The following is a 15933-nucleotide window of genomic DNA, read 5'->3' on the forward strand; positions in this document are numbered from 1 at the left end:
GGAGTGGGGCAGCCCTTGACTTGGGGTAAGAATAGCATCCTGCCTTAGAATGAGGCAGAAAGAAGACACCCCCCCACCCCCAGGTCATGCAGTCTCAGATACCAGTAACTGGCCTATTGTGAAGCACCTGTTAATCACACATCTAGCAGTCATCTCCAAACACAGATCTCCAGTGGAAATCTTCCACTCTTTGAGGAAACGTTTTACCACGCAGTTAATTTATAGCCTTAGTTTAAAAGGCTATTTTTTTTCTTGTTACCTGTTGGCCAGGACATTACCCTTTTGAACTTCTTTCTTATTTCTACTGCCCACCTGGTGAGATGTTTTGAGGATTCCCAAGCTTGCCAGATAAACAGTAGTTGATAGAGTGAAATATATTTGTTTCTGATATCTGTATCTATATTTATATATAAAGAATTGGAGAGAAAGCAGGAGTGGGGGGATGAGGGGCAGAGGGAGAGGGAGAAGCGGACTCCCCACTGAGCAGGGAGGCCCACAAGGGGCTAGATCCCAGGACTCGGGGACCATGACCAGAGCTGAAGGCAGATGCTTAACAGACTGAGCCACACAAGCGCCCCTTGTTTCCAGTATTGCATATGCAGAGAGGTGACTAGAGCACAGGGGAGGGACACAGTTGGTGAGATGTCTCCCCTGAATGCAGAGGCCAGGGTTTCTACACAATAACTGGCTCTGTGGGCATCCTGACTCAGCAGGGAATTATAATTATGTTTCTATAGTAACTTTATTCAATTCATTGATGGAAATTTATGATCACTTATAAAAAGCAATGATGGCCATGGCTGGGTAAAAATAGGCTTAGGTTTCTGGAACATCTGCTGAAGAAGGGCAGGCCAGCTGGTCTCGTCGGCTGAAAGTGAGGGTGCAACTGAACCTGCTTTTCTTGGATTCAGGGCACAGCTGTAGCAGGTGACCTGAAAAGAATGTCCGTGTTGGAGGACACTATGAGGTCATTGGCAGGCAGACACACAGAAGTGTTCGGCTTAGTACGAAAATTAAAAAAAAACATGTGATCATATCTTAAAATCCCAGACCACGAGAAATTCCACAAGAGGAAACACTTCCCAGGGTACAAATGAGGATGGTCCTAACAACACTCCATCAATGGGCAGACGGGAGAACGAAATAGTGCAGGCCGAGTACTCAGCCTGGGGCAGGCAGGCGGGATGGTGCAGCATATATTAGTTGTTCTTTCTTTCTTTTTTTTTTTTAAAGATTTTATTTATTTAACAGACAGAGGTCACAAGTAGGCAGAGAGGCAGGCAGAGAGAGAGGAGGAAGCAGGCTCCCTGCTGAGCAGAGAGCCCGATGCGGGGCTTGATCCCAGGACCCTGGTATCATGACCTGAGCCGAAGGCAGAGGCTTTAACCCACTGAGCCACCCAGGCGCCCCTTAGCTGTTATTTCTAATGATTGGGTTTTTTTTCTCCTTGTTTCTACTTTGGAAGAGCATGGATTCTGAAAAACTAGGCCAGTTTCGGCTGATCATTGTTAGGCGGACCCAAGCTGGCTTTGGGAAGCTCTGAGAGCCTTCACCCAGATAACCTGATTTGGAGCATGTTAGCTCACAATGTCCGCACGCGTGGTTGGATAGAGAAAACCCAGTACATGATTCAGATGTTTAGCTGCATGACGCAGAGAGTAGGAGTATCTCTTCGCTTGGACGATGTCACCCCAAGAAAATATGGGAAGACTGTAATTTTGCATTGAAATCTGTCTCCTGCCCTCAACCTCTCCCCTTTTATTTTAAATAAAATAAAATATATATATATATATATATATATATATATATATATATATGCTTTCCATGATGAGCGAGCCAGCTAGAATTGACCAGCAGGGGGCAGGTGTCGTATACTCATCTTTGTGATTCACACACAGCTGTGAAACAGTCATCTCAATTATATGTGTATGTCTAATGTCCCCTCTTGTCACAAAAACAAAAGGATTATTTTGTATTTTTTTTAAAGATTTTGTTTATTTGACAGAGAGAGGTCACAAGTAGGCAGAGAGGCAGGCGGGGGCGGGGGGAAGCAAGCTCCCAGGGGAGCAAAGAGCCTGATGTGGGGCTCGATCCCAGGACTCTGGGATCCTGACCTGAGCCAAAGGCAGAGGCTTTGACCCACTGAGCCACCCAGATGCCCCGGATTTTTTTTTTAAACTTAGCAAATGAAAATAGACACGTTGAATGCATTTAAAGCGTGTTCCATTTCATCAGAACATGTGTGTACTTTATCAATTTTGAGAGGCATATCATGGTATGTTTTAATACCCCTGAAATTGGGACACATCTCACAATGGATTTTAACTTAGATGCCATAGTATATGGTAGTGAATCGATTGGGGATTAGTGTATCAAGGTTTGTAAATTCACACTCTCTCGATGCATGGCATAGAATGCATCTGAATTTGGATAGCTGAAGACAAAACCATTTAGCAAATTATTCAAAATTTCAGACCCTAAATAAAATGAGAAGTTTTTCAACAAGATGTAGGAGAAAGTATGAAGATTACGTGGTGTTTTCATCTCTCAAAGTTGTTTGTGATTCAGAACCAAATGATCTTTTATTTTCATTCAGATTGTAGCATAACGGCATTTAAATAATTACCAGTTTACATGGAAAGCAATGTGTATCTAAATGTTGACTTGCTAGGCCATCTTTTTTTTTTAAGATTTATTTATTTATTTGAGAGAGAGGGAGAGAGTACACATGAGTTGGAGGGAGGGGTAGAGGGAGAGGCAGACTCCCCGCTGAGCAGGGAGACTGACAGGGGGCTCGATCCCAGGACTCTGAGATCGTGATCTGAGCTGAAGGCAGGTGTTGAACAAACTGGGCCACCTGGGCGCCTCCTAGGCCATCTTTAAATACATTCTCTACCTGTTCGGAATCAAGTGGAATTTACAAAAGTCTGAAGCTCCCTCGCCTTCTTGTGACTTCACTTTAGCTATAACAAAATGAAATCCAACCCAGTGAGGATTGACATCTCATTTACTTCTAGCCCTCATTATCAACCCATCCCTGATAATGAGGAAGCAGAAGATCTTTTACCAGGTAGAGCCACTACTCGAGAAGCTACTCGGGGGCCCTTTGGAGGGCCAGAGCCAAGGCAAAACTGCTATCCCCAGAAACAAAACCATAGGTGTGGTCCTGTGGCAGGTGGAGGGCACAGTGGATCCAGACAGACCACTGTTTGTTGTAAGATACCAAGCAGTTGGGAATGGACATCGCCAGAGGAGAGAGAGAGAGAGCTTGTTCCAGGAGTAAAGGCTTGGGCTTGGGTTATAATCCACACTATCACTGTCTACATACCTGGCCTTAAATAAATCACTTAAACTTTCTGAGCCTCAGTTTCCACATCTGTAAAACAGAGCATTGGGTTTTTCCTTGAAACTTCCATCCCATTTACTTTTACCTCACCTGGGGCCATGCTGTTCATTTGCCTCATGTTATATTTTGTGTATGGTGACAATAGTCCACCCCAATAGACCGTAAACGCTTGAGCAGTCCATGACACAGCAGTTGGAATGATGCCTTGGATAGGCAGCCTTCAGTAGAGTTGTGTTGCCTTGAGCTGAATCAAAGTAGAAGACAGCTAAGGTTCCCTTTTCTGATCATCTCTGATGCTGCCTTTAAAGGAAGAGGGATTCCCTGTGCCTGAATGACTTCTAACTCGGAGGGCTGAAGTGCTGTGAAGTCAGTAAGCGAAGTCTAGAAGTCCAGGGAGAAGTTGCCAGAGCTAATGAATTACCCCGAAAGCTGCCTTGCACGGCCAGGTTTAGCCGTGCATGTAGGAGTTCTCCAGCCATCTTCTGAACTCAGGATGAGAGAAGGGGCAGGATGAATGGCGGGAAGAAAAATACAGTGGGGTGAACTAAACCCTTCAAAAATGGGGAGCGCCTAGAGCTGTGGGCATGTCAGATGCTGGGTGTTGTACCCCCCGTGGACAAGATATTTCTTGATGATGGTGAGAATCTTCTGGTTATATTTTCAGATATGGAACCTCCTAGAATCAAGTGCCCGAGTGTGAAGGAACGCATCGCTGAACCCAATAAGCTGACGGTCCGGGTGTCCTGGGACACCCCGGAAGGAAGAGACACAGCGGATGGCATCCTAACTGAGTAAGTACAACTTGGCAGTGAGGAGGCTGTTGCTTCTTTTCTGAGAGACATTTAATGAGCCAGAGTGGGAAAGTGTATCCGTGCAGGTCCATTGATGCGCACAGAGTCACTGTGGCGCTCCTCCAGCAGGTCCCTCATTCGGGCTGCTTTTTTCTCCCTCGTCATATTCAGCACCTGACCTCCTGTATATTTCACTTCTGTCCTCGTGTCTTGCCTGTCTCCACCATAGCACGTTTACTGCCAGACCCTGAATGCCCAGAACCATGCTGAGCACAGAGCTGGGACTCGGTCAGTATTTGTCAAGGGAGAGAAGGGAAGAAGGGGTGGTGGGAAGAAGAGGGACGGGAGGAGGAAGAGGAAACCAACTGGTTCACTCTGGGATAGAACCACCCCCACTGCCTGCCCAGGGTGCTCCTACTGTAGCCCCCAGTCCTTACTAAGCCATCACCTACCTCCCTGGTGTTCTGTGAATATGGTTTAAGGCAGACCTTTCTAGCCCTTGTTTTTTGCAACTGCTTTTTAAAAAACTTGATTTTTAGTCTATTTTTTAAACTTGGGACTACAATAGGGGTTCCTGGGTGGCACAGTCAGCTGAGCATTCAACTCTTGGTTTTGGCTCAGGTCACGGGATCGAGCCCACATGCTCCGTGCTCAGTGGGGAGACTGCCTGAGACCCTCTCTCCCTCCTCACCTCCCCCTGCCCACTCTCTCTAAAGTAAATAAATAAATCTTTAAACTTGTGACTACATTAAACACTTACAGAGAAAGCTTATAAGAAAAAAGAGAAGCTTGCTTCTACCTTCTTCTCTACCCCAACGCCATGCCCCACGAATAGCTGGGTGAATAGTTTGACATACCTCCAGAATGCTTTTAAAAATGCATGATTCCCTTTGTGAAAGTTTGGCTAAATATTGTTCTAATCTAGCACCTGGGCCTGTACCCCTGCAGCGATCTGCTTGGCCTTCATTGTCCCTAGAGGCCACTATTTCATGTCGGCATGTTCACATCCCTGCCTTCAAGTTCATGGCCCTGTCAGACCAACCCACTGAGTGTGCACCTGCAGACAAGATACCTCTGATTCTCCACCCCTCTGAACTACACAGCAAGGCAGCCCTTGTTAGAATCCAACCCAGGCAATTATGGGCAATAAGAAAACATCTTTTACAGGGAAGATGTTGAATCTTTCACCCCGAGCAAGACATTTTGTTCCTACATCCTGATCATTTCTCCCAGTACACCATTTAGCTTAAATAATCTTACTGACTGTGTGCCTCCTTGTAACTGCTTAAAGGAGTTACAAGCTACAAGTTACTCCTTGAGTATTAAGAAAATTATATACTTGCTGTCATATCTACATGTCACAAACCTCTAAGGAGAAATTTTAGGCAATTGGGATTAAAGAGTAAGTCACAGTTGATATAAACAGGGGTTGGTTTTTATTGATCTTGGAACTTTGGGGTCTAGAACAATGCCTGGTCTATGCCCTAGCCCATAATAGGTTCTGAGATCTTGACAACTACAGTTGCTCTTGAAATCCTGCATAATAAACACCAAGTAATGGGTCACCAGATGACTGTGTTTGTCTAGCACGGATATAGACCTTGGCATCTTTATGGGTTGCCTGTGTGTTATGGTTAGAAACGTGACTGTTTCAAAGACTATCTTAGTAGCCCCCAGCCTTCCGTTCCAAGCAGCTGTCTGCTTCTAGACTTCTATAGCCCGAACCAGCAGAGGCTTGGAGCAGGAGGCTGCGGGGAACACACTCCAGACAGAACGAGGAATTCTGAGAAGGCTGTCTCGTCACCTTTTCAGCTCTCACTTGGGCTCCTTGCTTCTCCGGCCTGTCTCTCGTACAAGCTACTGTTCTATGATCCCCTTCTGAGAGGGAAGGTTCTGGAGAGCAAGTGCGTCTCCAAAGCAGGTGCTTCCTGTGAGTTCCCTTAGTTACTCCTCATGGCTGTTATGTGCAGGCCACTGATGAAAACAGAGTCTCCGAGAAGTCAGCAACCACCCATATTTGAAGCCTGATTCCTCTCAGGGTTATCTGCATTTTAACCATGCTTCAGTTCATACCTTACAAGCACACACCCTACCACCTCTGTGGAAGGCTCTGGCACACTTGCGTTCTTAGCAAATATTCTCATCGTTGCTAAGAACTGTAGTGAGAAGGCAAATTAAGTATCTGTTGGGAAACCAACCCATCAGCCTGGTATTCGATCATGCTGTCTGAAACTACTGGTGCTCTCATCAGACAGCCAAGAAGAAAGATGCTAGTCACCCTAGCCGTGTGATCTTGGGCAAGTTTCCTAAGCTTTTGGTGCCTCAATTTCTCTGTGAAATGGAAATAATAATTCCTATCTCATGGGATTGTGTGGAGGATTAAAGAAACCAGTATGTGTAAAATACCTAGAACCATGCCTAAAATGTGTATATAGTGTTTATGTACATGCAAAGAACTATTACTAATACTACTACTACTACATTAGGATAATCAAGGAATCACAATAAACTTGCCTTTTGCTCAGGAAAGATCTCCACACTGGGCCAGAGAGAAAAAAAAACTAGAGCTAATTCTAGCACCCTCCTGTAAACCCAAATCGCCAATGGCTGCTTGGACTATACCCTCAAATGGTTTTCCTCACAGAGAATTTGTTCATCCTTCCCAAAGTGAGGCAGTTTACGGTTCTCCTTGGAACAAAGTTGGGACGGGAAGAAGACTTGGGGCCCTGGCTTCTCAGTCTCTGCCATCTTCTCTTCTATCCTCCAGTGAGAAAAATGGATCCATACTTTCCAGGAATTGGGGACTTCCATATTCTGGTCTTAGACTGCTCTTCCAAAGCAGAATAAAGCTCAGGAAAAGCTGTGTTCTTCAAGAAATCTTTGTTCTAGGGGCGCCTGGGTGGCTCAGTGGGTTAAAGCCTCTGCCTTCGGCTCAGGTCATGGTCTCAGGGTCCTGGGATCGAGCCCCGCGTCGGGCTCTCTGCTCAGTGGGGAGCCTTTTTCCTCCTCTCTCTCTCTGCTTGCTTGTGCTCTCTCTCTCTCAAATAAATGAATAAATAAAATATTAAAAAAAAAAAAAGAAATCTTTGTTCTAGTCAAACCTGACCTAAAGGCTGCCCCTCAGTATCTCCACATCCAGTTAGTGCCTATGATGACCCAATTGTTGTTAGGCCTTTAATGACCATCTTTGGTGTTCCTGTTTTTTCTCCCCTTTTAAGTGTTATTCTAAAAGGCCTCCCCCCAGGCTCGAATTTTCCAGAAGGAGACCACAAGATCCAGTACACAGTCTATGACAGAGCTGAGAACAAGGGCACTTGCAAATTTCGAGTTAAAGTACGAGGTAAGATTACTGCTTCTTGGCTTTTTCCTCTCTTTACAAGAGCAAAACGAAATCGGCCCTCCAGCAGGAAACCTTTGTGAGTGCCCACTTCCACGGGGATACTTGCCAGCTTCGGATTAGCCTCTGATGATGAGGCGAGGAGAAGGGTGCCATCTTAAAGCCGGAATTTCACAATACAAATCCGAATGAGGTTCAGTGCTGGCCGATTATTTGAGGCCCGAGAGAGCAGTAAGCTAGTCTCGCATGAGCCCACAGCTGGCTATCCCAGAAGAATATTATTTTGATAACATTTTCCTCCATGGGCTTGGGTGATCTAAAGCCTGAAAGTCCTTCTGTAAAGGAAGTTGAGAGCCCCCTAATTTGGGCCACCAGGAGTCCATGTTCTTGGTGTTCCAGAACATTTATTCTCCCTGAAAAAAATACTTTGAAGATTTATTTTATGCCTCATGGTTTGGGCAGCTAATGACGAACCCTCTTTACTCTTCTGGGCTCAGCCTCCTCTGTAACACAGGAGGCTAGTGCGCTTGATTTTAGTGGTCTCGTTGCCATGAACGGTGACCATTCCAAGGCCCACCCACTGGCCAGAGAGTCCTATGCCCCCTCACTCATTCACAGGCTGGTATGGGCTGGGCCTCTGTGGAGGGGAGCTCGGCACTGAGCGCCCCCTGGCCTTGTGTCCCTACAGTCCGACGCTGTGGCAAACTCAACGCCCCGGAGAATGGTTACATGAAGTGCTCCAGTGATGGCGACAATTACGGGGCGACCTGTGAGTTCTCCTGCATCGGTGGCTATGAGCTGCAGGGCAGCCCTGCCCGAGTCTGTCAGTCCAACCTGGCCTGGTCTGGCACAGAGCCCACGTGTGCAGGTACGCGTGCAGCCCTCTCTCCCGCCAGCAGCTGAACCTAAAGACCCTTGGGTTCTGGATTCCAGTAGAGGGAGGGAGGATTTCACTCCATACACATCGAGAGGTTCAGTGCCACCCCTCTTCATCGGACGGGTGAACACGGTCCTCAGATTTCGAGGGCAGCTGTCTCACCCACCCTCCTCCTTGGCTTCTGTCCATCTTTGAGTTTCTCTTTCACGTCCTCTAAGGAAGAAGCTGGAGGTGGGAGCCCAGGGCCCACTGTTCGCGACTGTGTGAATCAGGAGAGTCTGCTTTAGGTACCTGTGTTCTTCCCTTCTACAAATGGAAGGGTCTTTTTTTTATTATTATTTTACGCAAAGCCAGGACACTACTACGTATGGACAATATAATTCCCACTTTGCAGCACTGGTTTGAAAGTCACGCAGACCTTGGGCATTCGGGACTTTTCCTCCTAATGCCAAATGAGCAAGATAATACCTACTACTTGAGTTGTTGTAAGGGTTAAATGAGGTTATATCCACTGAACAGTGGGATAGAGCAGTGCCTGGCCTGGGGCAGGCACTCAGTGCACGTCCACTCTTATTATCAAGGAAACATAAATTGGGCTGCGTAGTGATCATGGTGTGAAATTGGGACTAGTCAGAAAATTGTGGACATATCTTTTATTTATATACTCTGCTTTCCTCCTTATTTCGGGGTACTTTCTCATCTTTATGCTTTCCTTTAAACCCAGCCATGCAGGATTGAGCAAGAGAGAGAGAGACACACACACGTGTAGACCATCAGCTAAATGCCCAAGGTTCTTCAGTTTCATATCTTAAAGTAGAAAGAACATACCTCTTTCTTTCCCTGTCTCACTTCCTGAGGCAGGGAAAGTAATGCCCATCCCCCCACCACCTCACCCCCCAGCCAAGATGTACACATCCTAATCCCTGGAACCCATGAATATATTACCTGACATGGCAAAAGGGACTTTGCAGAGGAAATTAAGAAAGAATCTTGAGATGCGGAGGCCATCTTGGATTCTCCAGGTGGGCCCAGTGTTTGCACAAGTGTCCTTATAAAAGGGAGGCAGAGGGGGAGAGAGAGAGGGAGGCAAAGATGCCAGACTACTGACTTCGAAGATGCCAAGAAAGGCCTCACCCCGGGAGATGGAGGTGACCTGTGAATGTTGCAAACTGCAAGGAAACAGATTCTTCCCTAGAGCCTCAGGGGGTGGGGAGCAACATTTTGACTTCGGCCCAGTGAAACCCATTTGAAACTTCTGACTGCCGGGGCTGTAGGAGAATTTGTGCCTGTTAAGCCCCTAAATTTATCGTGATCTGGGAGAGCAGCAAGAGTAAACCAGTATAGCTCCCCATTCCCCAACCCAGTGCTACTTGGGACCATCTCCCAAATAAACCACTTACAACTGGGGTGCCTGGGTGGCTCGTCGGTTCCATGGCCTACTCTTGATTTCACCACCGGTCATTATCTCATGGTCGTGGGATCGAGCCCCGCCTCGGACTCTGTGCTCAGTGAGAAGTCCTCCTGAGAGTCTCTCTGTCACCGCCCCCCACCTCTCCTTTTGCCTCTTCGCCCCACTGGCATGAGCACAGGCTCTCTCTCAAATTCTTTAAAAAAAAAAAAACAACTGGAACTTTGTATTGGGGTTTACTTGCGCGTTTGTGTATGGTCTGGGTGTCATCCAGGCCATGCTGAGCCAGAATAAGTAGGGGGTTTCTCATCCATCTGGCCCTTTCTAATCCCAGCCATGAATGTCAACGTGGGCGTCAGAACAGCAGCGGCACTTCTGGATCAGTTTTACGAGAAAAGGAGACTCCTCATTGTGTCCGCCCCCACAGCCCGGAACCTTCTCTACAGGCTGCAGTTGGGAATGCTGCAGGTGAGTCCTTACGGCCAGCCGGGCCCAGGTGCGGAGGGGCGGGGGGGGGGGGTAGAGCTCTCCCAGGAAGGGCCTGGTGATTTCATTAAAGGCCAAGGTCAGATTCAGGGCCTTGGCTATTTTCCAGGACCTCCGGGAACTGGCGCTTTAGGCCTGCCGCCGTTCATTTCTGGCTCTGGGGCATAACCTGATGAACATTGAGTCCCCAGAGCTAACCTAGTTGTTGTGCAACTAATAGGGTTTCTTTGTCTTGACCGGTAAGCCCAATCGACAAAGAAGAGTCTTCTTTGGTGGACCTGTCCGGGAAATGCCTATGCTGGAGGCCGTCATTCTGTTGTTTGCCCAAGAGGCTGGCTCAAGGGATGAGGGGAGTCCAGGGGCCTTCAGGCCCCAGATCCTGCCCCAGGGAGCTTCCCTCACCACAACCCCCCTCCTCCGCCCCGCCAGGTCCTCTCAGAGTGACAGCTGTCTGTAAGAACAGTGGTTCTCAGAGTGTGGTCATCATCATCACCTGGGAGCTTGTTAGAAATGCAAAGTCTCCCCCATCTCAGACCGATGGGGTCTAATTTACTTTTTAACAAGACCTCCGGGTGATTCCTGAGCAACTGAACGTTTGAAGCACACTTTTCTAGGAAATGTGCCCTTCTGAGCTGTGTACATTTTATAACTACAAAACGAGGCAACCAGAGTCTTTTGGGGGAGAAATTAGAAACAGAAAGGATCAAACTAGAGCTTGTTAGATTTTGTCCAGAAGCTGGTTTGGGATAACAGCAGCTGACCATGACTGAATGCGTAAGAGTCAGGATGTTCTGCCGGGTCGTGGGCACTGTGATGCACCTTTTTTTTTTTTTTTTTTTGCTATTTTTCCCCCTTTATTAACCTTTTTTTTTTCTTTTCAGCATGATAGTATTCATTGTTTTTGCACCACACCCAGTGCTCCATGCAATCCGTGCCCTCTCTAATACCCACCACCTGGTACCCCAACCTCCCACACCCCCCCCCGCCCCTTCAAAACCCTCAGATTGTTTTTCAGAGTCCATAGTCTCTCATGGTTCACGTCCCCTCCAATTTCCCTCAACTCCCTTCTCCTCTCCTTACTACAGTGAACAAAAATAAGACTAAGTGTTCAGACAGTCTTGGTTGATGGGCACCTGGGTGGCTCAGTCCGTTGAGTGTCTGATGCTTTCAGCTCGTGTCATGATCTCAGGGCTGTGAGATCCAGCCCCACTTTGAACCCTGAGTTGGGCTCCATGCAGGGTCTGCTGGGGATTCTCCTCCTCGTCCCCTTCCCCTGTTCATGTGCTCTCACTAGCTTGCTCGCTCGCTCTCAATAAAATCTAAAAAAAAAAAAAACCAAACCCAATTTTGGTTTAATAGTTTACAGTTTTACTTCTCATCTCAGCATTTATACGATGAATAAGGATTAGTCTTTCTTCCTTCTCCCCATGTACTCGAAAGGTGCCCATAAACTCAGAAGAACCATGTAAAGTTTTTATTTTTTTCCCTTCGACAGAAACTCAGTTTATTACATTTTTACTCCCAATCCCTGCCACCTTCCCTGCCTCCCTCCATCTCTGTATCGCCCTGTCCCAGCTGGGACTTCTCTTCGGGTGTCCCAGGGCTGTACGACTCCACTGTGGGGGAGATTGGCCTCGAAGGCTACACAAGCATATGTTTCCTCATTTCTTCTTCATTTTGTAGAAAAATGAATAACCCAGGCAACTTGCTTTTCCTCTGTTGGCAAGCTTTTCCTCTGTGTTGCTTATCCTCTGTGCTTTTGGAAGTGAAATTTGATGGGAACACGGCCCTACACATTCATTTGCGTGTGGTCTGTGGCTGGTCTTGCGCTCCAGCAGTACAGCTGACTAGGTAGGAAGGAGACTATCCAACCCCGGGAAGCCTAAAATAGTCACTCCCTGGCTCCTTACCAAAAAATGTGTGCTGTCCCCTGCCCTAGTCTATCCCATCTTTTCGGGTACTTGCTAAGTTACAAATTAAATCATGCTGATGTTGGTAGGCAGAGTCCAAAGGCTCAGAATGGGGTCCCTGAGGACTAGCCACGAGGGTCCCTGTGTGCACCAGGATAGAAATCAGATGCAAGCCAGCAGTGAAAGTGGAGTTGATGGAAGGTGTGGAGAGAATTCAGGTAGAGAGCGCCCGGGGAAACTCCGAAAGGGAAGGAGAGAGTGCCTTTGTTCAAGGTCTGCGATGTTATTGAGGATCGTGGTCTGGGGTACATGTCCTCTCAGGCATCTGGGAACCAGTTAGAATGAAGACGAGGACCCGCATGTCAGTCCTTAGAGCTGGCGGGGGCCGAGGGAGGTGTTTGGTTTTGAAGAGGCCTAGTGTCCTCGGTCTGGAATGTGCATCTGATGACTTCCTCGGGTCATTCTCACCTGGTCCTTAGATGTCATCTGTTTGAAAGAAGTCATTAACACCTTGTCCTTTACAAGGAGGACCTACGCTGCTTGCATTATAAGGCACGTGTAAAGCAGGGATGCAAGAGTAGGAGTAGGAAAAGGAGCAAAAAGCAGATTTTCATGGAGTCCTTCAGTTTGCCTAGCTCAGTCGGAGAAGCTACCTGCTATCCAGGTGTTTATATGTGACCCCCTGCCCACCCAGCATATTTACACTGGTGTTCTAACCAGAGCCTTCAAGGGACGGTTTGATTGACGTAGGACATTCAGTTAGAATAATAAAAATACGTATTTCTATCCTTACCAATTCCATCGCCTTCTGGAGGGCTGCTTCAGTGGAACGGTAGTAAAATACTTGGTGTTACAGTAACTCAGGAGTTTAAATTTTCTTTCCTCAATAGGCCAGATTCATCTTATATTACTTTGCTGTTACCAACTGCCATTGCTCTTCCCAATGTGACCTCCTGGCATGTGGCTGAGGAGACCACATTCCCAAGCCTCTTGCCAAGGGCTGATTCACAGGGCTGGAACTTTCTTTTTTCTCTTTTTAAATTGAGGTATCACTGGGGCGCCTGGGTGGCTGAGTCCGTTAGGCGTCTGACTCTTGGTTTCAGCTCAGGTCATGATCTCCGGGTTCTGAGATCGAGCCCTGCACTGAGCTCCACAGTCAGCACAGGGTCCGAGATTCTCTCCTTCTCTGCTCCCACTCACTGGCTCATGCTCTCTCTCTCTCTCTAAGATAAAATCTTTAAAATAAAAAAATAAGGGGCACCTGGGTGGCTCAGAGGGTTAAGCCTCTGCCTTGTGCTCAGGTCATGATCTCAGGGTCTTGGGATCGAGCCCCGCATTGGGCTCTCTGCTCAGCAGAGAACCTGCTTCCTCCTCTCTCTCTCTCTGCCTGCCTCTCTGCCTATTTGTGATCTCTGTCTGTCAAATAAATAAATAAAATCTTAAAATAAGGGGCGCCCGGGTGGCTCAGTGGGTTAAGCCGCTGCCTTCGGCTCAGGTCATGATCTCAGGGTCCTGGGATCGAGCCCCGCATCGGGCTCTCTGCTCGGCAGGGAGCCCGCTTCCCTCTCTCTCTCTGCCTGCCTCTCCATCTACTTGTGATTTCTCTCTGTCAAATAAATAAATAAAATCTTTAAAAAAAAATCTTAAAATAAATAAATTGAAGTATCATTGACCTGTAACTAGTTATATGGCACCACGAGTCAATATTGATATAGATTACAAAATGATCGTCACAATATCCCAGTTAACATCTGTCACCAAACCTCGATATAAATTTTTTTATGAGAACTTTCAAGATCTACTTTCCTACTTTCTAATAGATGATAAAGTATCATTAACGACAGTCTCTCTGCTGTACATTATGTGCTCGGGACTTTTTATTTTATAATTTGAAGCTTGTACCTTTCGGCCCTCTTTACCCACTTCACCCATCTTCCCACCCCCGCCTCATGAAAACACCAGTCTGTTTGCTATACACAGGAGATCGCTTTTTATTTTTTTATCGTCTTTTTCAGTTCTTGGAGATTCCACATAGAAGTAAGATCATACGGTATTTATGTTTTTCTGTCTGATTTATTTCACTAAATGTAATGACCTCAATGACTATCCATGCCGTTGGAAATGGGAAGATCTCATTCTTTTCTATGACTCTGCAATATTCCATTGTGTGCATATACCACATTTTCTTTATCCACTCATCCATTGATGGAAAATTACGTTGTTTCCAGGTCTTGGATATTGTAAATAATGCTACGGTGAACATGGAGGTGCAGATATCTTTTGATAGGGTTTCGTTTTCTTCAGACAAATATCCAGAATTGGAATTGATAGATCAGGTGGCAATTCTATTTTTAGCTTTTTGAGGAACCTCCTTACTGTTTTCCACAGTACCTGCACCACATTCCCACCAACAGTGCACAAGGGTTCCCCTTCCTCCACATCCTTGCCAACACTTGTTTCTTGCATTTTTGATTTTGGCCATTCTGACAGGTGTGAGGTGTTATCTCATTGTGGTTTTGATTTGCATTTCCCTGATGATCAGTGATGTTGAGCATCTTCATGTACCTTCATGTACCTGTTGGCCATCCGATGACTTCCTTGGGAAAACATCTGTTCATGTCTTCTGCTCATTTTTCAGTTGGATTTTTGTTGTTTTGTTATTGAGTTGTATGAGCTCTTTATATATTTTGGATATTAACCCCAATCAGATAAATGATTTGTAAGTATTTTCTCTCATTCAGTAAGTTCCATGTTCATTTTGTGGATGGACTCCTTTGCTGTGCAGAGCTTTTTGGTTTGACATATTCTTACTAGTTTTTGTTTTTGTTTCCTTTTTAAAATTTTTAATTATAGTATAATTAGCATATGGTGTCATGTTTTAGGTGTACAAAATAGTGATTTAACAATTATATACATTACTCAGTGCTCATCTAGATAAGGGTCTCCTTTAATCCCCATCAACTATTTTACCTGTCCCCCTACTCACCTACCTCCCCCGGCCTCCCACCAAGCCCTATAACCATCACTTCTCTGTAGTTAAGCATCTGTTTCTTGGTTTGTCTCTTTTTTCTTTGTTTTTGTTCTTAAATTCACATATAAGTGAAATCACATGGTATTTGTCACTCTCTGACTTATTTCACCTCAAGGATTATACCCTTTAGGTTCATCCATGTTGTCACAAATGGCAAGATTTCATTCTTTTTTATGGCTGAGTAATATCCCATTGTGTGTGTGTGTGTGTGTGTGTGTGTGTGTGCGCGCACGCACGCGCGTGTGTGTGTGTACCACATCTTTACTTTGCATTCATGTATTGATGGACACCTGGTGTGCTTCCAGAGTTTGGCCATTGTATATAATGCTGCAGTAGACATGGGAGTGCATATATCCTTTTGAATTAGCATTTTCATATTCCTTAGGTAAATACCTGGTAGTGGAATTACTGGATTGTATGGTAGTTCTGTTTTTAACTTTTCGAGAAAACACTGTTTTCCACAGTGGCTGTACCAGTGTGCGTCACTACCAACAGTGCACAAGGGTTCCTTCTTCTCTACATCCTCACCAATACTTTTTCCTTTTTGTGTTTTTGATTTTAGCCATTCTGACAAGTATAAAGTGGTATCGCATTGTGGTTTTAATTTGTATTTCCCAGATGAGTGATGTTGAGCATCTTTTCATGTGTCTCTTGGCCATCTGTATTTCTTCTTTGGAAAAATTTCTGTTCATCTCTTCCACCCATTTTAATTGGACTATTTGGTTTTTTGAGAGTCGAGTTCTATAA

At 46.0% G+C, this 15933-nt stretch overlaps 1 protein-coding gene across 2 annotated transcripts in view; it reads left to right on the plus strand.

The window, feature by feature from the left end:
* Nucleotides 1-15933, plus strand: part of SRPX (sushi repeat containing protein X-linked) — a 117796-nt gene that overhangs the window by 63972 nt on the left and 37891 nt on the right. For both annotated transcript variants that reach the window (XM_082717901.1, XM_082717900.1), the window contains 4 exons: nucleotides 4011-4137; nucleotides 7356-7477; nucleotides 8163-8342; nucleotides 10094-10227. In XM_082717901.1, coding sequence (XP_082574027.1) covers nucleotides 4011-4137; nucleotides 7356-7477; nucleotides 8163-8342; nucleotides 10094-10227 — 563 coding nt within the window. The remainder of the gene's footprint in view (nucleotides 1-4010; nucleotides 4138-7355; nucleotides 7478-8162; nucleotides 8343-10093; nucleotides 10228-15933) is intronic.

Source organism: Mustela nivalis, assembly GCF_964662115.1.
Source record: "Mustela nivalis genome assembly, chromosome: X".
Lineage (NCBI taxonomy): Eukaryota > Metazoa > Chordata > Mammalia > Carnivora > Mustelidae > Mustela > Mustela nivalis.